This window comes from Stegostoma tigrinum, chromosome 16, assembly GCF_030684315.1.
Source record: "Stegostoma tigrinum isolate sSteTig4 chromosome 16, sSteTig4.hap1, whole genome shotgun sequence".
NCBI classification, from domain to species: Eukaryota; Metazoa; Chordata; class Chondrichthyes; order Orectolobiformes; family Stegostomatidae; genus Stegostoma; species Stegostoma tigrinum.
The window spans coordinates 54,036,690-54,061,583 of NC_081369.1; the positions used below are offsets into that span (position 1 = coordinate 54,036,690).

At 40.0% G+C, this 24,894-nt stretch overlaps 1 protein-coding gene across 1 annotated transcript; it reads right to left on the bottom strand.

Moving 5' to 3' along the window:
- Positions 1-195: 195 nt before the first annotated feature.
- Positions 196-20,016, bottom strand: LOC125459622 (dynein light chain roadblock-type 2). The gene is made up of 4 exons (XM_048546223.2): positions 19,883-20,016; positions 11,441-11,516; positions 5,867-6,034; positions 196-323 (listed from the first exon to the last, which is right to left on the bottom strand). The coding sequence occupies exons 1-4, from the start codon at positions 19,883-19,885 to the stop codon at positions 280-282; spliced, it is 291 nt and encodes a 96-aa protein (XP_048402180.1). The 5' UTR covers positions 19,886-20,016; the 3' UTR covers positions 196-279.
- Between the last annotated feature and the right edge of the window lie 4,878 nt (positions 20,017-24,894).

The window sequence follows — 24,894 nt, forward strand, 5'->3', positions numbered from 1 at the left end:
AGAATCGCAGGAGGAATGTTGCATGCCACTGATAAGAGGGCTAGATCAATGATTAAATTCACTGCAGAAATAATAAAAGCACAAAGAAAGGTTAATAAAAAGATGAGGTGTAACAGAGCTATTTCTTTTGAAAGCATTTTAGAAAAAAAAATTGAAATTCATCAAAAATAACTGAAAAATAATCATGACTCAAACTGTTACAGATTAATTTATTTAACTTTTTCTGGTAGTTTTTAGCTGAATATTTCTCTTGATGTCTTTCTGATATGTGCACTGAATTCATTCACTTGGATTTTGGATGACAATTAGAAGGTACTCTTTATCTGTAAAGGAAACAAAAAGAACAAGACTGTTCAGAATTAAAAAGCCTTCTTCCAACTATACAATTTACATTGTCAAATATTTTCCACATGCTCAAGTTTCATGTTTGAACATTGAAGAGAAAGAAAAATTAGACTCCAACATCTCATCTGATTACTTGTCACATCAAATCAGAAATTTTCTTTGTTTGAAAGATGTATTTTGAGAACCATTCGATTTGTAGCTGCAAAACTATAGAGATTGTCATGAAATTCATCACATGACACATTTACTATTAATTTGAACCACATATTTTCGCTTAACCAACTGTAGGTTATGTTACTGCATAATTACGAACCACCTTGCGTGAATGTCATTGGGTAATAAGAACAGTGAGTTATTGAATTATCGAATTATCAATTACGTATCTGTAACCAATACACGACATGCTCTCTTTACAGCAAAAGCAAATTAGGTACACAATTCTGCATGGCAAACTCAAACTCTATTTTGTCAGTCAGGTACCAGGAAAAAGGTCAGCTGACTGTTAAAAGCTGCTCTTAGTCCGATTCTATGCAAACCCCATTTAGCTTTGCATTCCATCTCCAGCATCCATATTAATCTTTTTATAATGTAAAGACATGTTTTTTGAATAAGGAAGAGAGAGAAATCTTGCATGGAATTGCAGAAGGGAGATCTTGGGTAGATACATGAATGATGTTACTTTATAAGTTAACACACTCAAAGTCATTTAAATTCTGAACATTCCTGAGCAATTTCACAGCAGATTTACTTGAGATAACAAACACATTCACGCACACAGTTACAATTTATTGTGAATCCAGTGGCAGACCACTGTTATGATGAATAAGATCTCTTGTACAATTGATAGTGCTTTAATAAATGATGGATGCTATTGAGAGTTCTTTCATAAACTTAATGAGAAACTGGCTGCAATTGGAATGAAATGCACGAGCTGTCTTTTTCATTAAAAACGGTCAAATTTTGCAATCAGTGATAGCTGCCGCCAATGATGGCAAAGGAAACTGCCAAGTAAACTCTAGCTAATCCCGTGATTAAAAAACAGAAAGAAACATGTGTGTATGAATTATTTACCGGAGAGCTGAACAGTCTTCCTTAAAGTACTTGTAATTATCAGATCATACATGGCAGACAAGATGTAGCCACACTCCCTGAAAATGGACAGGAAGATAAAACATGCACACTAATTCAGGATTCTTGAGAGGTATGTATCATTTGAAGAAAACAAAAAAAAATTATTAAGTTAAAGAATGAAATGGTTTACTTGAATAAAAATGAAAGTTGTAAAAATTGTTTTCAAAAAGGTATCCAAAGTAAATAGTTATTCTATAATGGAAATTATTGACATGAAAGAAAAATAAAAGCAATGCAAAAATAGAACAGGTTGTTATCAGAATTTTAATGTTGTTGGTGTTGGTGGCATCACATCGGGATTTCTGAAGAACAAGAAGCCGGGGACATCATGAAAGCAAAGAATGGCTCAGGCCTTGAATGCTTGCACTCCAGTTGCATTTAGCAATATCAGAAAACAAAGACTGGACCTGATCTGGTAAGGTTTGTAGTTATTCGGAAACATAGACTTACAATTTTTTTTTAAAAGATCACTGTTACAATGAATAGTGAAGAGCGTTGTCTATGAGTGGGGTGGTCAGAATTCAAACTAAACTGGTTGTAAAATTCAATTGCCTTTGCTGACAGGCCTTGTTAAGTACTCGTAAAGACCTTTCACAGTTTAGTGGTGTGAAATTGCAATTAGTGAATTATACCCTGTCTCCAAAGCACCTAAGTAGTCTGTCAAACCAACAATCAAGCACAAACCAATATTGATTTTCTACATCTGTGTAGAGTAAAATGCCATTCAGTTTACGAGAGTTGTCCATGAGTTGTTTCACCAAAGGAGGTTAGCTAGTTTCAAAGAAACTCCCAGACAGCTCCTAGGTATCTTTTGATAGTCTGATGTCAAAGCAGACATTGGAAGGAGTAAAGGTGTTTATTTTGAGCTGCAAGTTTAAAAGTAGTTTGAACATGTAAAAATGACGAGGGTGCACACACAGCATGCAAGTTCCTGTTAAATGCCACATGAACTCACTTCCCTAATATAAATTTCTTCCATTCCACAATAGGTAGCTGGCTTTGGACGCATAAGCTGTAGAGGGAGATGTCAGCAGACACAGTTGTTGAAACAGAACCAAAAGAAGGTGTAAAAAACTAAAGAACGGCAGATTAACATTTCGAGTCAAGTGACCTGAAACATTTACTCTGATTTCTCTCCACAGATGCTGCCAGACCTGCTGAGCTTTTCCTGAAGAGGCGTATTGTCCAAAGTGCAGAGTTAGTTAATACAATCAGTCAGCCAGAGGAGGGAGAAAGGGGTCCAGCTGGAGAAAGGCAAGATTGTGCACCGGGGTAGTAGGGAAGATGAAAAGACACCATCTCTACCCACAGGGTTCCTACAATGAGTTCAGCAAATAATCAGTGAAAATGCTTCACTGCGACAAATCACAGTGCATCTCCTTTTCCTGGACCCCTTGGGTCTGTGTGAAATACGTATCGTTGTTCTTTATCCAGTAATCACCATAGAGGCTGTGGAACGGAATGTGGTGGATGGGTCTGAACTGAAGGGTACTGGGGAATTATTAACAGTTACACTACCTCTAAAAGTTGATCTCAGCATTAACAATGACTATATTTTTTTCCTGAGCTTCACTCCTGGTCATGCTGAGTCTCGTTAGCCGTAGATTCAGCACTGAATTCAGAATCCACGGTCAAACATCACAAACGGGTATCATGTTTAATAAAACAAATCCTTCCTGGATTTGTACGTAACAGCTGTATTATTGGGTGCCTTCAATGGTAAAGGAGTTCCCCAACACTATGGGGAAATTGGCAATTCCAAGAAATTTAGAAAGTCTCTTCTTTTACTGTGAAGATCTCAAGTTTGACAAACTCACCCCCTTGGACCTTGGCATTGCTGACCTGGTGAATGCAGCCTTCTTGGGTTTTGGGTGATGTTAAACATGTTACTGCTGCCTGACAAAATAACCATCGTGCATGAACTATCAATGCTGCTGCCACAGACAAGTCTGAACAGGACATGGATCATGGCTAAAAGTCCTCCTCTAACATATCACCAGCTAATTCACCCTTTACTAAAGCATAGTCTGCTCAAACACAATTTCATGAACATTTTGAACTACACCCTCTCCCTCTACATTCGCTGCAGTGGACTAAAGTTCCCATCTGGTGAAATTATGGATGGGTTTCTGATGATTCATTTTTGTTCTCCACTTTTGGACCCCCATTATCCATTCAGCATACGATACTGAAGCCAACTGTGCAAAATACATTTCTATTTGCCTTCATAGGCGTTCTCTTTAAGCAATGGCAGCTCATGAAAAGAAACGGAAAAAGTCACAAATGTGAACAAAATATGAAAAAAAAATTAAAAATTGAAATGGTGTGAAAAGATTGATAAAATGGGACACCTGGATTTTAACTGTTGTGCATATTTATTTCATTTAAAATATGGACTACAGTAATTCAAGAAGGTGCCACCTTCTCAAGAAAACTAACACTAATTCTGGCCTGGTCAGTGACACCCACATCCACTGAATGAATAAAATGTATTCTATCTGCAATAAATATTGCCTCCTCAGACAAGCTCGAAGACTGTCAATTTTAATTCATAAGTAGCTAATCAGCTCAAGTTCACACCATTACATCAATTTGTGTTTAGCCCATAATTGGACGTACTCTCTAGTACAGAAGCAGAGAATCACTGATGACAACTTGTGTTTTTCCCTATTTAACTCTAGGTGAGTAGACACCAGATTTCACCAACTGTTTCCTACAACTCTTCCACTAATGGTGGCCACCGTTAAGCATTATAGAACACAGATTACTTTCCCCAAAGCACACTTGCACCAATTTGTTGGAGAAACTGAAATTGGTTAGTTTCTTCAATAGCAGAGTTTTAAAAAAATCTCAATGCTGATAATTTGATAAATGGCCACTTGTCTGCAGCACACTAACTAGAAAACTGTAATGCACAATTTAATTCATTAGTAATCAAGATCCAATAACCTATGAGTGCAGTGCTGAAGTAATGAGCAAGTCTGATTTTCTTGGCTTAAATGAATATTCTGAAGTTAGTCACATAGCACACATTATATTTACAGAAAAATTGTTAGAAGTATTAGATATAATGAGGAACATTATAACTGGCAATCAAATTTAATAGTTCACTCTAAGAAGCATCTTGCCTCTGAGCAAGAAATTGCATTAAGGTCCAAATAATTACAAAAGGAAATATAATGTTATTACACAGTGAGATGTGATATATTTATGGAAATACGTATAATACACACTGCTTTGGTGAGGATTTTTAAATCCCTTATTTTAAACTAATTTTGTCTCTTATAAAAACAAAATACTGCAGATGCTGGTGATCTGAATTAAAAACAGTAGGAGTTGGAGAAACTCAACAGGTCTGGTAGAATCTGTGGAGACAGAAATATAGTTAACATCTGCAGATGAATGACCTGAAGAGGAGTGTTTGGACTTGAATTATGAACAATGCTTCTGCCTCTACAGATGCTGCTAGACCCACTGAGTTTCTTCAGCACTGTATCTTAATTTTGTCTCTTTCCTGCTGTTGGTCTATACAGAGAACCTGCCATTCCAGATGAAACTACTCCATATCCATGCCAAAATTGCTTAATAAAACCATCAAGGAATTGCATGAATAAGCTGCTTCCTCTGCTCACTCCAGACATTTCAAATGGTAGTCTAACACTACCCCTTTTTTATTTAAGGCCAAACTGAATTCTGCCTGCTGTTTTGAAAATACTTTTATATCACTCTGATATTAGATCATGAAGCGAAAATGTTATCCGGCTCTAATTCACCAATTTTGAATCAAGTTGGGTTAATGAAATAAAGCTTTTTGCCATCAACTAGAACATACATTCTGTAAAAATAAGACACATAGAGGATGGAGAATCAGTATGGACTCACATTATAGTTCGCTATTATCTTTGTGGCTATCTATAATTAAAAATAAAATCCTTAGGCTTTGGAACATTACAAATAATGTAACAAAAAATTTTGAGTGGGGCAATGGAAGCAGAGTGGTAAGAAATGGTTTTGTATGCAGTTAATTGCACAGCTTATTGGATGTGCAGATTTTATCACAGGGAAGCAATGTGCAATATTACTACAAAAACCGGAAGTCAAAAAGTAGTCACGCAAACACCCTTTCACATCCATCCATGCAACTGTTATCAACTGAGTTCAGTGCAGAGTTATTCATCAGTTTGTGTGTTTTAATTATTGATCACACAGTTCCATGAGGGTTCCTCACTTATCTGCAAACTCACCTGGAAGTGGGAAGGAAATTCCTGCTCAAACCTCGTTCAAAGTTGCCCCCATAGCAATTTTACCCAGAGATACAGTGCTCTTAATTAAGGTGGATTGCCACTCATCAAGAAAATAACCAATTTCACCCTAAATCAAACAGCTTTACCTGGAGCAACCATTATCTCATGTTTTTTTGATCGGACCCTTAAGAAAGTCAAATCATTCTGTGGATCAATATCTCGAACAGTGCTTCTGGCCTTCATGGCAAGTTGATGAAACAGGCCTGCATATTGAACAGTGGTGGAGTTATCCAGGGTTGTCCTTATTGGAATTCCTGCAGATGAAAAACATACGAGAAACAATTATGTAGCTTTCTAAATTGCTTCTGTATTTCACTTGAATCAAAATAAAATACCATTTTTTAAAAAGTTGTCAAATGTAACAGTATTACAAAAGTAGAGTTAAACTTAAATGTAGAAATTTGCAATCATAAAAGGCACCTGTAAGGAGTTAGTGCCATAAGTACTTGCACATCCAGCTCCTTCCTGAAACTGTCAATCTTACCCAGTTCTGTTCCCTTGACCAGACAATTTCATTTATGGAACCTTATAAATCTCAATAATTTATTGATTTTCCCATAACACAACTATGATGGAAAGCAACATTAATTCCAACTCTCTTTATGCATGGACAAAAACGCGGCTTCATCTTTTATAGTATTTCTTCCACCACACCAATGCCAACAAACCGAAGCCATTGGCCAAGCCACTGTCACAATAAAAAGAGAAGCCTTGTACAATTCATGGGGGCACACTAGCACAGTGGTTACTGGACTAATAAGCCAGCGGTCTAATGATCTAGAGGAATCAGTTCAAATCCCATCAGAGCAACTGCAGAATTTAAATTCAACTGAAGTAAAAGTTAGCATCAGCTGTGGAGACTAGAAGGAAAATCTGCCATCCTTCCTGGTCTAGCCTATAAAAGACTCCTGACCCACAGAGATTTGACTGATTTATAACAGCCCTCCAAAAAGATCTAAGAAATTGTACAATAAGTAGTGATTACAAAAAGAAGTGGCTCAATAGTTTGGCTCACCAAGATCCTCAAAGCGTAAAGTGAGAAATCACACAACACCAGGTTGTGGTACAACAGATTTATTTGAAATCACAAGCTTTCAGAGCACTGCTCCGTTATCACTTCACCTGATGAAGGAGCAGCACACCAAAAGCTCATGATTTCAAATAAACCTGTTGGACTATAGCCTGGTGTCGTGTGACTTCTGACTTTGTCCACCCCAGTCCAACACCAGCACCTCTACATCAAGCATAATTAAAAATGGGCAATAAATGTTAGTCTTGTCTGTTATGCCCACATTAATTAATTTTAAGAAACATTTACGTAAATGCAATGAAGTAGAAGATATGAGCTCATACAAATATCATACACTGCACATTGAACAGTTGCCCAAGGCACTTCAACTAGGAACCAAAAAAAAGAGTAAGTAAGTCTAGAGATAATGGGAACTGCAGATGCTGGAGATTCCAAGATAATAAAATGTGAGGCTGGATGAACACAGCAGGCCAAGCAGCATCTCAGGAGCACAAAAGCTGACGTTTCGGGCCTAGACCCTTCATCAGAGAGTAAGTCTAGATGCTTTGCTCAAATTATTTTTTGTGGCTGCTGACAGGCAATTGTTAAAATCTCTCTGAGCTGGTTTTAAAGAATGCACACAATAAAAGTAGACCAGAAAAAAGTCTGAAATGCAGAAGAGGTCAACCAGAAATTGAAAGGAGAAAGGAAAGGCTTCTTCACAGCACTTTTCAAAGTCAGCAGGCACACAGCAACACTAACACCTATAGGTTCCCTTCCAAAACTCTCACCATTCTTATTTGGAGCCATATTGCATTCCTTCATTGTTGCTAGATGAAAATCCTGGAACTCCTTTCCTAAACAGCTCTGTGGATATACCTACACCACATGGACTACAATGGTTCAAGAAGGTGGCTCCTCACCACCATCTTAAGTTCAACAAGAGATTGGCAATAAATGCCAGGCTTGCCAGTGATACCCTCACCCCATGAAAATATTATCAAAAGCTGATGTTAAACCACAACCTTTGCTTGGGATAGACACTGGTACTAAGTTACTTTGATCACTCCGAGAAGCAAGGTGACCAACTGTAAATTTGTAGAACTTCCATCCTGATCTTATTAACTGCTTTCCTGCTTCTCTTAGCTGGAGAGTTTTCGGATGACACAAAGAAACAAAATGCAGCTGCTATTGCAAGGCCTTTTGCAGGCAAGTATTAAAAAAAAGCTCAATAAATTCTCTGGCTTAATAAAATGCTGCCTTCATCATTCCATGTGCAATCTCATAGGAAATACTATATTCAGATCATGGACAATTTAATGGTATAACCATCACTAAATTTGATTGCACTGGTTCCCATTTATTCAGCAAATCGCTGGGTGCACATGGGATACCAGCTATTAAAGCACCAATTAATGTAGCATGTGATCACACTATACATTAAGAAGTAGGCCATTTAGAATATTATCCCAAATTTTAGATTACTATTAAAACGTAAATGCCATTTTTTAAAATTTCAGCATAAAACCATTCCCTGCAAACTAGCCATCTGCTGCATGAATAATTTATGCCCCTCCAGGTATCTGACACTGCACCACTTACGTTAAAATTAAAAATTGCAAGCTCTCTAAATGCAAGATATTGAAGTTTCAATACTAAAACATTGATCCTGTCCAAGAATTGAACCTTTCTCTCCATATAAACATACATTCATACCCAAACAAAGGTCAATAACTCAATCTCAACATATTCACAGCCTGTGTTTTCACTTCTGACCAATTTTCTGTGACTCTCGCCACCAAAAGACTTGTACCCTCCTGCTTCTTAGCGCCTCTTCAAGAGGACCTTTCCCCTCTGAGACGGCAAATATGAATATAGGAAGGGTAACTTATCCAAAAGGTCCTCAAGTATTAAACAGTGCTAGCATGCTTACATTCCATTATTCCTGATGCATGGAAATGGGATGACATACACAGAGACATTCCCAACAGGATTCTTTGTTGGAGCAGAAATTGGTATACACATGCCAAAGATCACCTTTCAGTGCATAAACGTAATTATTCTGGGTTCTGATTTTTCACTCATCTTGTTTTCTTCAATCATAACCTGTTGCGCTCACCAGAGACCGCACTGTAATGCAATTGGTATGTCATAGTTTCATTGCTCATCTTGAACTGTTAAGTACAAGTCAGATAGCACAACAGCGATGGGGAGAGAAGGCACGAGATTACAGCCATCAATGTCATCACAATATAGATGCAATAGAGAAATTCAGGTTAAAGACTAGTAAATCTAATCTTATTGAGAGTTCAACTTATTATCTTGGTTACGAAGAAGAGTCACTGGACTCAAAACATTCATTTTGCTTTCTCCCCACAGATGCCGCCAGGCCTGCTGAGTTTCTCCACAATTTCTGCTTTTGCTATTAACATACAATGTTCCAAAATCTGCTGAATGCTACAGAATTAGGAGGACAATTAGATTTCCTCCCACTGTCTCATCTCATCAGTTCTCTTGGGCCTGCACACATCATAGAGATGTATGTTGGTGCATTAACTACAAGGATCAAATATTTGCTCTTAATCTGTCTCCAACTGCAGCAATGATATGCACAGAAGTACATGCAGTAGTGCTCACATGGTTGGAAAGAACTCAGAGTAACCAACTATGTGCTATTGATGCAGCTAAGGCAGAATTACTTAATAATCTCCACTCAAACTCAACGCATTCTTGAAAATATCAAGGCAGAGGGAAAACGAAAAGAAAGCACTCAATAGTGGTAGATAAAGACTTTCAGCTCCCCCTTATGTGCAGATTGTGCATTTATGAATTACACGAAGAAAAAAGTGTCAGGATTACTAGTTGCCATGCTCCAACGATTATACTTCTTTGAGCCTAACTTAACCTTCTTTATCAAAAAAACTTAGGCTCACTATTTGATTCAAACAAACACGTTGCAGACCCTGGTGCAAGGGAAGAACCTCATATTGGTCGGAGGACTCCTGTTTCTATATGTTTATCCACAGAAGAGGGATAGAGTGTGCATTTTCCTTTATTATTGTACTAATTTATGAATTGAAGTTTCCCTGAAGGCAATACTGTTTTGCCTGTTATAAAAACAGCATCTTCCAAATTGAGATCAGATATAATGGATTCTCCAGCATCTGCAGTTCCCAAGATAACAAAGTGTGAAGCTGGATGGACACAGCAGGCCAAGCAGCATCTCAGGAGCACAAAAGCTGACGTTTCGGGCCTAAACCCTTCATCCCCCTCCCCATCCCCCTCTCTGACGAAGGGTCTAGGCCCGAAACATCAGCTTTTGTGCTCCTGAGATGCTGCTTGGCCTGCTGTGTTCATCCAGCTTCACGCTTTGTTATCTTCCAAATTGAACCAAGTTCCATTTAGAGGAATAACCGACACATTATAACTAACTATGCCAGACCTGTATTTGTAAGTTAGCTTTTTCGTTGTTTTCAGCATTTTTTGAGCAGTTAACTTGCTGATGGGATTCATTTTGTGTGGGACTGATGCAGCTGGCAGAGAAAGAGTGGACAGGTATGGATTAGACGCACCATGGAGCTCTTCACGTACTTGTGCAGTTTTGCATACCAGCTGAATTTGTGACTTCTTTCGTGCAATGTGTTCAATCTTGAATTAATTTCCTTTAACAAGGAAAGAGATGATGTTTTCATTATGTCATTTGGATTCAAATCCAGTTTCAAGGTAAAGCAGTAGTGCGTTATGCCATTGTCACAGATTAGAAAATTAGGGACACTGCTGAAGTCAAGCATTAATATGGAATTCTTTCACCCTAATGACTAATAAGGATACAAGAAAAAAGTGTAGGAGTACAGTCCATCAGTCTGCTCTGTTGTTCGCAATGACTGGCTGCTCTTCTCTATTGCACTTTCCACACCCTCTTCTCATACCTCTTCATGGTAAAAACAGACAGAACTCTTGCTGTAATAAGCTGAAAATAACAACTGTCTTACTTCCAAAATCAAAGAATACAGAATGAACTTTTATTATGGTAGCATATTATTTTGAATTCTAGAAGCCAATATATGAATCCATTTCCAGTATCTACATCAGATTCGATTCTGAACCTAAGAAGAAAATCAGGGTTTTGGGGAGGATGTTGGAGGGATTTATTTACATGGTATCAGGGTTAAAGGGCTTTGGTTATATGACAGTGTGGCGAGGTTGGGCTTGTTTAACTTAGAGCAGAAATGATTCAGAGGAGATTTGATAAATGTTCAAAATCATGACTAAATTTGCTAACATAAATCAGAAGACACTGTTCCCAGTGTGAGAAAAATCAGTAACTAGAAGACAGATTTAAAGTAATTTAAGAAAAAAAACCCTGTGATCCAAGTTGCTCTGCTTCAAACAGCAATGACAAAGGTTCAATAGCAAAATTCATAAGGCAACTTGATAAATACTTGAAGGGAAAATATATATTACGGTAATGGGAACTTAGCAGGGGAGAGGGGTTATTTGGATAGCTCTACCAGACAGTTGTGACTGGTTAAAAGGTCTCTTGCCTACATCATCTTAAGAGACAAGATTCAAGATTAGAGACTTAGAGTTATTGTTTTCAGTGTGGATGTATCCAGTAACTTAGAAAACTAAGGCACAAAGAGCCACATACCTTCTGAGTTCACAACTATAGTTCCAATCACACCTTTGTGAGATTGAATCCTTTTCAGAGTTTCCTCTACCTCACTCTGTAATTAAGAAAAGATGATTAATACAAAACAGCAAAATAAAACAAAACCTGTAGATGCTGGTAATCTGGAAAAGCAGAAATTTCTGGAGAAACTCAGCAGGTCTGACAGCATATATGCTGAGAAAACAGTTTGTGCTTTGAACTCAGTAACCCTTCTATTCTGAAAAAGGGTCACGAGACTTGAAACGGTAACTCTGCCTTCTCTCCACCGATGCTGCCAGACCAGCTGAGTGTCTTCAGCAATTTCTGTTTTAGTTAAAAATGAGATAACATTTGGTGGAATATAAAATCTCACATCACAATTCTTCTAATGCGTTTTGATATTCTTTTTCAGTATTGTACCAGTCAGCATATGAGAAAATAGAAACACACATTCTAACCAGCAGCCTAGATACATCAATGTCACAAATTATCAATGTAACAAAACTATAGATCACACAACAGTTCTATACATATTCTCATTTACAGTGTACAAGTGATTCATGGTTTAAACTTAACATCTTGTGCCTCTAACACCGCTTAGTAGTCTTGGAATCAAATATTTGTTTAAATAATTTTCTCAATTGATTTTCTTCTTGAAACTCTGAATCCACTGGCATTGCTTAGGTTGGAAACAACAGTGACAAGGCACTTACAAGCTACACTAAGCTAGTAGCTAGCTGGATATATTAGGAAGCTTTTTAAAAAATTTATTCAAGAGATGTGAGCATTGCTTCTAGGTCACTATTTATTGCCGAAATCACAGTTAAGTCAACCACATTGCTGTGGGTCTGGAGTCACATGGAGGCCAGACTAGGATGCCAGATTTTCCCTTTCCTAAAGTACATTAGTGAACCCGATGGGTTTTTCCTGACAATCAACTATGGTTTCATGTCATCATTAGACACTTAATTTCAGATTTTATTAAATTCAGATTCCACCATCTACCATGACAAGATTCAAATATGGGACACCAGAACATTATTGGTGTCTAGCAATTGCACCACTAGGCTACTGTCACCCCAAAAAAATAAAAATGCACACTGTGCTAAAAATAGGGAAAAAAGTACAGAACGTGACCAAATATTTAAAGGAGTTAACCAGCAACCACGCGAAAAACATTTCAGTTTCACGTGCATTATTCTCCGATCAGAGTGTACAGATGCATGCAATGTAGCTTCAGAGGTGATGGATGAGCATGGCTGTCGATGAAATAATTCAAATAATAGATGTCTTTGCTCTACAAAGACAAAAATGAGGATGATGGCTATCCATTACACTGTGTGGTGCTGCAGCCCTGTATGACCAGGATGGACTGGCAGATTTAGGCTATGATGGTAGCAAGGTTTTCTAACAATGTTCTCCAGTGACCAGGGTGGCTTACAAAGAACCAGGATGGTAGTGAAATTAAGAGCCTTATAATTTCCTTGAAGTTCTCAGCGAAACAAAAAGTAGGTATTGATAAAGGCATCATCCATCCAGTGGGAGTACAGAAAAATGAAAAGTTACAGCTGGGTCAGCATGTGTTCTGAGCAACTGTAAACAATGCAGGAGGGAATATGCAGGTAAAACATTTTCAGACAAAAATTCAATTCCCTTTGACATCGTCACCATGCCCAAGTGAGAAGTCATAGACAGGTCTCCTACAAGGACAGTGAACAACAATTTTCTCTTTTTCAAAGAAAGTTCTACACTGTCAATGAATAATTCACTGTTTAGTTCTGAGATCCAGGTTGGGACTCATACTGTATTCCACTGAGGGAGAGAAAGGTCAGCCTCAATCCCAAGGGGTACCTCAGAAAAAGAATCATTCAAATTCAGTTTTGCCATCTATGTTTGGAACAAGCCTGTATTGACGTCCAGGCAGTAAATAGTGAGTAAATGGCAGTTGGCAGAATTATTGGCAACACCGTCCAGTGCTTTGCTGATAACAGTCGGCTGATGAGGCAATATTGACCAGATTTGATTTGCCTTTCTATTTATGGACAGGGCATGCCTGGGGAAAATTCGTCTTTTGTTAGGTACACATCAGTGTTGTAGATGTACTGGAACGTGCACTGATGTAGTTAGCGCTGGAGCAAAAGGAACCAGGAGCAGGAGTTGGCAATTCAGATCCTCAAGCCTGCTCCGCCATTTAATCCAATCATGGCTAATCTGATCTCGGTCTGAACTCCACTTTATGAATTAACAAAAATGAACTGCTCAATCTCTCTTCAAAAGGCAAACCCCACATTTATGAAATCAATCTAGCAAAATTCCACTGAACTGCCACTAATGCAGCTGTATCTTACCTCAAGTAAGGAGATCAAAAATAATACCTCAAGTGCAGTCTCACTGCTGCCTTGTACAGTTGCAGCAACATTTCCCTGCTATTCCTTTTGCAACAAATGCCCAAAATCTATTTGCCTTCCTTACTACCTGTGGCGCCTGCATACTGGTTTTCTGTGATTCATGCATGAGGACACCCAGATCCCAGTGTACTGAAACACTTTGAAGTTTCTCTCCATTTAGATAGTACATTGCCAATTAATTTCTCTGACACGAATGGACAACCTCACTTATCAAACTTCACTTGCCAAATTTTAGGCCACTCACCCAACCTATCCATATCAATTTATAAATTTCTTATTTCTTTAGTGCAACTTATTTCACCACCTATTTTAGTGTCAGCTACAAATTTGGCTATAGTACTTGCATTAATGTAGTCCTTTAGCATTATAGGCAGGAGGTTGTCAGGGCCTCAGGCTTTGCTGGATTTGGTGTGCCGAGTCATTTCTTGATACCACATGTTGTGAACTGAATTGGCATGTGGGATGCTGAACAACTGAGAAAGAGGTCAAGATGGATAACCCATTCAGCCCCTCTGGCTAAAGATAGTTTTCAAATCTTCATCATTGTCTCTTTCATTGATATGCTGGGCTGTGCCATTAGAAGTTCAAATCTCCTCTAAAACCTTAAGGATCAGTATGTTTATGAAGGGCCCTTGTCCTCCTCTAGTAGATTATTTATTGACCAAAATGCATCTGAAGATTCAAAGACAGAAGTTGCTGGAAAAGATCAGCATGTTTAATTATGCATCTGAGGATGGAGATTAAGAAGGACATTAAGAAGGACATTACCCATAGTAACTCTATCAATGATGTCCTATGGTTGAAACAAGTGAGCTGCAACAAAATATGAATCCAACTAATGGAGAGTTTTCATGAAACTCCCATCACTTAATGTCACATTCCAGGAAATGCTATCTTGATGTAAAGGGCAGTCACTCTCAATTCCCCTAAGTTCAACACTTTTGAACATGCCTGGACCTTTGTAATGAGGCCAGGAGCCAAATGGGCCTGAAGGAACCCAAATTGAGCAGTGAGCAGGGTATGGTTGAGTAAGTAAGTGGCATTTGATAGCACTGTTGCTAGTATGTCTTTGCTGATGATTGAGAGTAGACCGATGGGGCAGCAATTGGCCAAATTTTCATGGATAATTTTTCACATTGCTGTGTTGATGAGAGTATTGTAGCCGTCCTGGAACAGCTTGAGTCTAGGCATGGCTGGTTCTACTACTACTACAAAATGTTGTCAGGAAATGTGGCTTTTACAATACTCAGTATCTCCAGCTGTTTCTTTATATCACTTAATGTGTTAAATTGCCTCAAGGCTAACATTTGTGATGCTCAGGACTTCAGGAGGAAGTCAAGATGAGATCAAGTGCAATTTTTCATCTTGTTGGTTCTTCCATCTGCTGTAGGACAAGTCTATCAGCTGTCTATTAGGACTTGGCCATTAAGTTAAAGTGGTGCTACCAAGCCATACTTGGTGATGAACAGTGAAATCTCCGGCCACCCCCATCCACATTCCTTCTGTGCCCTTTCAACCCTCAGTATATTTAAGTGGCGTGCAACATGGCAGAGTACTGAGTCATCAGCTGGTGGACTGAGATGGTCAGAAGGTGATAATCAGGACAACATTTCCTTGACCCTGTTTGGCCTGATGCTATGAGACATTGCGGGATCCACAGTCAATGTTGAGAACTCCGTCCTCTCCATATACCACCATTCTGTAACCTCTGGTGGATCTGCCCTGAGAATTGCACAGAACCTATTAAAGGATGATGATGGAATTATGTGGGATATAGTCGCTTTCACAGAACTATTTTTTACAGATAGCGTTTGGCTGTTGCTCAACTAGTCCATGAGTCAGCTTTCCCAATTTTAGCACAAGCTCCTGACATTAGTAAGGAGGAATTTGCAGGGTTGACATGGCTGTCATGTTGCTTCCAGTGCCTCAGTTAATGTTGGGTGGTCCATTCAGTTTCAGTCCTTCTGATCAGAATTTGGAGCAGTTAGATATACTGAGTGACTCTAGGTCATTTTAGGAGAGCAATTAAGAGTCAACTACATCGCTGTGGATCACGTGTCAGATATCAGCTAAACCAGGTAAAAATGGCAGATCTCCCTTCCCTAATGATCATAGGTGAAGCATATGGGTTTTAATGACAATCAACAACGGTCTCATGGTCATTATTACACAAACGTTTAGTTCCAGACTTATTAATTGAATTGCATAGTGGTAATGTCACTGGACTCATCATCAAGTGGCACAGATTAATTTTCTGGGACCATTGAGGGTTCAAAACCCACCATGGCACCTAATATAACTTATAATCAATTAATAAATCTAAGTCTCAGTAATGACGATTGTGACACCATTGTTGCTATAAAACCTGATCTGATTCATTAAAATCTTTTAGATAAGGACATCTGCCATCCTGTGACTCCAGACCCACAGTAACACTGACTTAAATGCCCTCTGAAATGGTCAAGCAAGTCACACAGTTCAAGGAAGTGTGAAGTAGAAATGAGTAACCAATGCAGGTCTTGCCATCAACACTTCCATCCCATGAAATAATAAAGCTAAAATTATAGAGATTACTAGATTATTTAACATGTGCTCTGAAGTTTAGAAGGAATGAGAGGTGATGTCCTTGAAATAGACTCTGAGCATGCTGGACAGGATGCTGAGACGATGTCTAACCAAAGGAAACCAGTTCAAAAAGAAACATGCTGTCAGGCTAAAGAGTTGGTTAATCTTTGGAATTTTCTACTCCAGGGAGCTGTAAATGCTTAGTTAGATCATTTGCAAGACATAAACAGATCCTTGGAGCTCACTAGAATCAAGGTATATAGGAGGGAAAAAAAGCAGACAATGATCAGTCCGGATCAGGATCGAAATAGACTACCCTTGCTCCTACTTATGCTAAGTGATTTTATTATTTTTCAGTAGAATTACTTAGCATCTCAATGTCAGAACACCGTTGGGGAAAATTCATGTTTGTCAGTATACAATGCAACTCTAAGGTTTTGGAGTAAATCTGTAGTTCGGGTTGTGTGTTTTGAGGTCAGTTGGCTCGCCAAGCTGGTTTCTTGTTCCGCAGACGTTTCGTTACCATGCTTGGTAACATCTTCAGTGCAGCCTCTGATGAAGCATCAGTGAGCTTTGCCGCATGGTTTTTAACTCTGGAATGGACCCCAGAGTTAAAAACCAGGTGGGAAAACACACCAACGCTTCATCAGAGGCTGCACTGAGGACATTACCAAGCATGGTAACGAAACGTCTGCGGAACAAGAAACCAGCTCGGCGAGCCAACCAACCTCAATACAATGCAACATAGAACATAGAACATTACAGCACAGTACAGGCCCTTCGGCCCTCGATGTTGTGCTGACCTGCCATACCGATCTCAAGCCCATCTAACATACACTAATCCATGTACGTCCATATGCTTATCCAATGATGACTTAAATATACCTAAAGTTGGCAAATCTATTACTGTTGCAGGCAAAGCGTTCCATTCCCTTACTACTCTGAGTAAAGAAACTACCTCTGACATCTGTTCTATATCTTTCACCCCTCAATTTAAAGCTATGCCCCCTCGTGCTCGCCGTCACCATCCTTGGAAAAAGGCTCTCCCTATCCACCCTATCTAACCCTCTGATTATTTTATATGTTTCAATTAAGTCACCTCTCAACCTTCTTCTCTCGAGCGAAAACAGCCTCAAGTCCCTCACCTTTCCTCGTAAGACCTTCCCTCCATACCAGGCAACAGCCCTGTCGACCTGGGTGGCAACTTTCAAGGATCTGTGTACATAGACACCGAGATCTCTCTGCTCATCTACACTACTAAGAATCTTACCATTAGCCCAGTACTTTGCCTTCCGGTTACTCCTACCAAAGAGCATCACCTCACACTTGTCTGCATTAAACTCCATTTGCCAACTCTCACCCCAGCTCTGCAGCTTATCTATGTCTCTCTGCAACCTACAGCATCCTTCGTCACTATCCACAACTCCACCGACCTTAGTGTCGTCTGCAAATTTCCTAACCCATCCTTCTACACTCTCATCCAGGTCATTTATAAAAATGACAAACAGCAGTGGACCCAACACCGACCCTTGCGGTACACCACTAATAACTGGTCTCCACGATGAACATTTCCCATCAACGACCACCCTCTGTCTTCTTTCAGCAAGCCAATTTTCGATCCAAACTGCTATATCTCCCACAATTCCGTTCCTCCGCATTTTGTACAATAGCCTACTGTGGGGAACCTTATCGAATGCCTTGCTGAAATCCATATACACCACATCAACCGGTTTACTCTCATCTACCTGTTTGGTCACCTTCTCAAATAACTCAATAAGGTTTGTGAGGCACGACATTCCCTTCACAAAACCGTGCTGACTATCCCTAATCAATTTATTCTTTTCTAGATGATCATAAATCCTATCCCTTATAACCTTTTCCAACACTTTACCAACAACTGAGGTAAGGCTCACTGGTCTACAATTACCAGGGTTGTCTCTACTCCCCTTCTTGAACAGGGGAACCACATTTGCTATCCTCCAGTCATCTGGCACTACTCCTGTAGACAATGACGAGTTAAAGATCAATTCCAAAGGCTCGGCAATCTCCTCCCTGGCTTCCCAGAGGATCCGAGGCTAAATCCCATCCGGCCCAGGGGACCTATCTATCTTCACCCCCTGTAGGATTTCTAATACCTCTTCCTTGTGAACCTCAATCCCACCTAGTCTAGTAGCCTGTATCTCAATATTCTCCATGACAATGTTGTCATTTTCTAGAGTGAATACTGTTGAAAAATATTCATTTAGCGCTTCCCCCATCTCATCTGACTCCACACACAACTTACCACTACTATCCTTGATTGGGCCTAATCTTACTTTCGTCATTCTTTTATTCCTTAAATACCTATAGAAAGCCTTGGGGTTGACCCTGATCCTATCTGCCAACAACTTCTCAAGTCTCCTCCTGGCTCTTCTGAGCTCTCTCTTTAAGTCTTTGCTGGCTACCTCGTAGCCCTCAAGTGCCCTAACTGAGCCTTCACATCTCATCCAGACATAAGCCTTCTTCTTCCTCTTGACCAGAGATTCCACCTTCATAAACCACATCTCCCGCACTCTACAGCTTCCTCCCTGCCTGACAGGTACATACCTATCTCGGACACACAGGACTTTTCCTTGAATAAGCTCCACATTTCTAATGTGCCCATCCCCTGCAGTTTCCTTCCCCATCCTATGCTCCCTAAATCTTGCCTAATCTCATCGTAATTGCCTTTCCCCCAGCTTGCCCAGTGGTATACACCTATCCTTTTCCATCACTGAAGTAAACATAACAGAATTGTGATCGCTGTCACCAAAACACTTAGGATCAACACCTCAGATTGCTCTCATCAGCAGTGGCAAGTCTGCATCGACCCTAACATGGCTCACAACACATTTAGAAGGCTAAAATCTATGATCAGACTACTAGGGGTTACCCAGCAACTTGGAAACCAAACATCCTGCCAATAATTCACGTCGCCGCCATAACTATAAAATTTTAATGGCAACAAAATACCACACTGGCAAGTTACCACACACTGCAAGATACAGGCAATCTTTATGAACCAATGTGGACGGAGCATTTCCAGAGGGCCCCAGCCACTTTATTTTTAATGAACGGGACAGCAGGGGTAATTCGGCTTTGCAACCATACGACGTCAAAGTTAAAATCAAATCAGCCACAGGCCCGAGGGAAACTTTTCAAAAGTATCGCAATGAGATGTCATCATTTAAACAGAACGGAACGTCGGAACAAAAGTATGAATTAGATGGAGTGAGCTGAACAAGCTGGGGTTGCAAGAACGCAGTAATAAAGTAAAAGCAACAATAAACCACATCCATTCCCCCCTCCCCCGGGCCATGGACATTCAGTGAATAATCTATTTCACTCGCCGCCCGCCCCACGACCGCTTCTTTAAACAACCCGAGAATAATCGTTCTTATCGGTTCGGTTCCGTTTTGCCTCGTTTTATTGTGTACGTGTTTTTCTTTACCATCGTCTCCTCCTGAAGGCCCCAGCCACCAACGACCACAGCTCGGCAACGACCGGTTGCTAGGCAGGCAGGAAATCCTTCTTGACCCGGATATACTTACCCCCTCTCCGACCACAGGGGGTCAGGGTAATGCTGTGGGTTGAGGGCCAAAGCTGCAATCAGCCTGTTATCCAGCTTTTGGTGTTTCTTGAGAAGTCTCAGTGAACCCATCAAAGGAGGGTGACTGACAAAACTCAGCCTGGACTGTAGTATCGAGATCTGAATCACAATTTAAGAACTAGGGGCAAAACAGAAAGTTGTTGGCAAAACTCAACAGGTCTGACAGCATCTGTGGAGAGAGAGAGAAAACACTTAACATACCTGACCACTGACCCTTCTCAAAAACTAAGAGCAAGAATTTGTCATTCACTCGATCATATCTTACCTCAGCCTCAATTGCACTTTCCTGCACAATCTCTGTAATGCGTCAACTCAATGCTAATTAATAATCTGTCATCTCCTCCTTGCATCTTAACTGCAGTTTTAGTTCTAAGAATGCAAAAGATCAAGATTTATATTACTAAATTCCCACACTCAGCTCAACTCCCAGTGTTTTCAATCTCTTGCAGAAGCACAGGTCTATGATTCTAAATTCACTTAATGTCCTGAGATTCATGACATTTGGCACCACAAATTCCACAGATTCACTCACTACCCTTTCAGGGATATGCTTTACTCATGATTAAAATTAATTGAAATCCTAATCAATTTATCTGTTGTAAATCATCCTACATGGATGGATTGGGGTGACTGCTGGAGGAAAGAGGTGACTTTTATTCTAGCATTTGGCAGCTTACGGTTAAAAATAAAATGGGGAAGGTGGCCTGTCTGTAGCTAACAAGGGAATTTAGGGAAAGTGTTAGATCCAAAGAAGGGGGATACAAATTGGCCAAAAATCCCTCTGAGGATTGGGAGCAATTTAGATTTCAGCAAAGGTGGCCAACAAGATTGATTGAGAGAGGAAAATGTGAGAGTAAGTTTGCAGGAACATAGAAACGGATTACAAAAGCTTGAATAGGTACATGAAGAATAAAAGCTTAGTGAGTATATAAGGGATAATGGGAACTGCAGATGCTGGAGAATCCAAAATAACAAAGTGTGAGGCTGGATGAACACAGCAGGCCAAGCAGCATCTCAGGAGCACAAAAGCTGACATTTCGGGCCTAGACCCTTCATCAGAGCTATAGTATAGAAGGGGTCAGGAATCTAATCTCGGGCACAGCAGATAAGGGGACAACTATGAGAAGGACGGCAGTCAACACAGCACTGAGGGTAACACAGTGTGGAGCTGGAGGAGCACAGTGGGCCAGGCAGCATCAGAGGAGCAGGAAAGCTGACGTTTTGGGTTGGGACCCTTCTTCAGAAACACCACTGTGAGTGTTGTACTTAGATATACACAGTATGTGAAACAAGGTAAATGAGCTTTTAGCATAGTTTCAAATTGCTGGATACAATATTCTGGGTATCATAGAGACATGGCTGCAATAGGATCAGGACTGGGAATTAAATATCCAAGGATACAGATCAGAAGGATTAGCAGATGAGCTGAGGGGTTGGGGTTGCCTTATTAGTAATAAATGAAATTAAATTGATAGTCAGAAGGCATCTAATCTGTGTGGGAGAATTGAGAAACCGCAAAGGGAAAAAGTCTGATGGGAGCGATGTACAAGCTGAGCAGTAGTCAGGATGTGGGAATGAAAATAAATCAGGAGATTAAAAAAAGGCATTAATTACAACAATCATTGGGGACCTCAAAATCCAGGTGAGCTGGAAAAACCAGGTCAGTAGCAGATCTCAAGTAAAGGAATTCATGGAATATCTATGAGATGGTTCTTTCTTCCTAGAGTTCCACTAGGGAACAGGCAATACTGCATTTGGTGATGTGTAATGAGGCAGACTTGATTAGGAAATTTAAGGTGAAGGAACTCCAAGGGGGCAGTGACCATAATATGATAGAATTCACCCTGCACTTTAAGAGGGAGAAGCTGAAATCAGTTGTAATGGTATTACAGCTGAGAAAAGATGACTACAAAGACATGAGGGAGGAGCTGGCCAGGGTAATTGGAAGGGGAGCCCAGCAGGGAAGATGGTGGAGCTACAATGGCAGGAGTTTCTGAGGGCAATTCAGAAGGCTCAGCAGAAATTCATCCCAAGGAAGAAAAAACACTAATGGGAGGGTGAGGCAACCATGGCTGACAAGGAAAGTCAGGGACAGCATGAAAGCAAAAGAAAAAGCATACAATCTGTTGAAAATTAGTGGGAAACCTTTAAAAATCAGCAGAGGATAATTAAAAGCAATGAGGCGGGAGAAGATGAAATATGAGAGTGAGCTAGCTAGTAATATTAAAGAAGATTGCAAAAGCTTTTTTGACATATGTAAATTGTGAGAGGGAAGAATGATTTTGGACCACTGGAATATCAGGTTGGAGAAATAGTAATAAGCAATTTAAGTGGAGGAACTAAATGGGTACTTTGCATCAGTCTTCACAGTGGAAGACAACAACAGTGTACCACAACTTCAAGAGAGCTGGGGAACAGTGGTGAGTGAAGTAGCTCTCACTAAGGAGAAGGTGCTGTGGAAGTTTCAAGGTCTGAAGGTGGATAAATCATTCAGACCAAATGGGCTACACTCTAGAGTTCTGAAGGAGACATCTGAGGAGAATGTGGAGGCATGTGGTGATCTCTCAGGAATCGCTGGAGTTAGGGATAGTCCAAGAGGATCGGAAAATAGCTAATGTATCACACCTGTTTATAAAGGGAGGGAGGCAGAAGGCAAGAAACTAAAATCTGGTTATTCTGACTGTGGCCACTTCAAGGATGAGATTGTGGAGTACTTGAAAGTGCATGACAAAATTGTGTTGTGTCAGCGCAGCTTCATCAAGGGGAGGTCCTGCCTGACAAATCTGTTAGAATTCTTTGAAGAGGTAATGGGCAGGTTAGTCAAAGTAGAGCCAGTGAACATGATCTATTTGGATTTCCAGAAGGCCTTTGACGAGTTTATGCACAAGAGGCTACTAAATAACACAGAGCCATGGTGTTAGAGGCAAGGTATTGGCATGGATAGTGGCTGACTGGCAGAAGACAGAGAGTAGGAATAAAGGGGTCTTTTTCAGAATAGCAGCCAGTGACAAGTGGAGTTCGACAGTAGTGTGTGTTGGGACCAGAACTATTCATGTTATACGTTAATGATCTAAAGGAAGGAACCGAAGCATTTTGCTCAGTTTGTAAATGAGACAAAGATAGGTGGAGGGACCGGTGGTGTTGAGGAAGCAGGGAACCTGCAGAAGGACATGGACAGTCTCGGAGAACAAGGGAAAATGTGAGTTTATAACTTTGGTAAGAGGAATAAAGGCAAAGAGTATTTTCTAAAGCTTCAGAAATCTGAAGCATAAAGGGATTTGGGAGTCCTAGTTCAGGATTCTCTTCAGGTTAACATGCAGGTTCAGTTAGCAGTTAGAAATGTAAATGCAATGTTACCATTTATTTCAAGAGGGCTAGAATGCAAGAGCAGGGATATAATGCTGAGGCTGTATAAGACACTTATCAAGTTGCCTTTGGAATATTCTGAGCAGTTTTGAGCCCTGGATCTAAGGAAGGATATACTGACGTTAGAGGGGATGTATGCGAGGTTCATGAGAATGATCCTGAGGAATAAGGGCTTGTTGTATGAAGAGCAGTTGAGGACTCTGGGTCTGTACTCGATGGAGTTTAAAAGATGAGGAGGGATTTGATTGAAACTCACAGAATATTTCCACTTGTAGGAGAGACAGGGCCTGAGGGCTCAGCCTTAGAAAGAGGGAATGCCTCTTTAAAAATGAAATGAAGAGGAATCTCTTCAGCCAGAGTGTGGTTATTCTGTGGAAGTCACTGCTGCTGAGGGCTGTGGAGGTCAAGTCATTTAGCGTCATTAAGACAGATAGATGGGTTCCTGATTGATAAAAGGGTCAAGGATTACAGGGAGAAATGTATCAGCCACGATCAAATGACAGAGCAGACTATTGGCTTAATGGCCTAACTCTGCTCCGATATCACGGTCATACCTCTGCTCCTACATTTTATGGTTTTACCCTTTATTATGTTCATTTTACACAATAAATTTTCAGTTTCACTCACCAATTTAATGACTGCTACTGCTTCAATGCTCTTGCCACTCATCACCTTACTGCTGATTCTCTGCCTTTGTAGAAAACCCTCCATAAATTTCAGCTTAACATTCAGCGGCCATATTTTATCTTACCCCACATCAAGTCCCAGTTGGCTATCACAACTATTCTCTCTGATAATTATCTGGTTCCTCATTGTCATTGTCCACTTGTCACTCTTGCACTTAAATCCTGTCAGGGCTTCATTATCTTACCAAACTTCTATTGAGTTAGCCTATACTTTCCGTGCCTTTGCCCATTACTGGTGGCTGTGCTTTAGTTAGATCTCACTGTACTGAATATCCCCATTGAATCTGAGCTGTATTGCTAGGGATAGAGAATACACATGGAACCCAATATCCCTTTTCCTGAAGATTAGACATAGCACAGTGCATTTATATCTAATTTGTAGCTTTTCTCATTGCTCTATTGCAAAGTTTTCTCTCCTCTATCATTATGCTGGAGCACTTCTGTTCTTCCAGGTAAATTGTTGCTGCCTGTTGTTCAGATATTGTTCTCTAGGGGCTTATTAAAGCCATATTTTTGACTTTCGTTCATGGGAAAAGCTGCTGTTGTTTACTTTTGGCTTCATGGGTCCTGAGGGCAGTCTACATTATAACTATGTGCTCGGCACAGGAAACTGTTATCAGCACTTTGTTTGAAAATCGGTCTTAAAAGACAAAATAGACTATCTTAGAATTTTACAAAACAAAACAGATTTGTAGGAACAACCGTTGGGGGCAGTAGTAGCATCTTGGTTACATATGTATAAATTACGAGCACAAAGAGGCCATTTCGCTCTTCAAGCCTGCCCTGCCACACATTAAGATC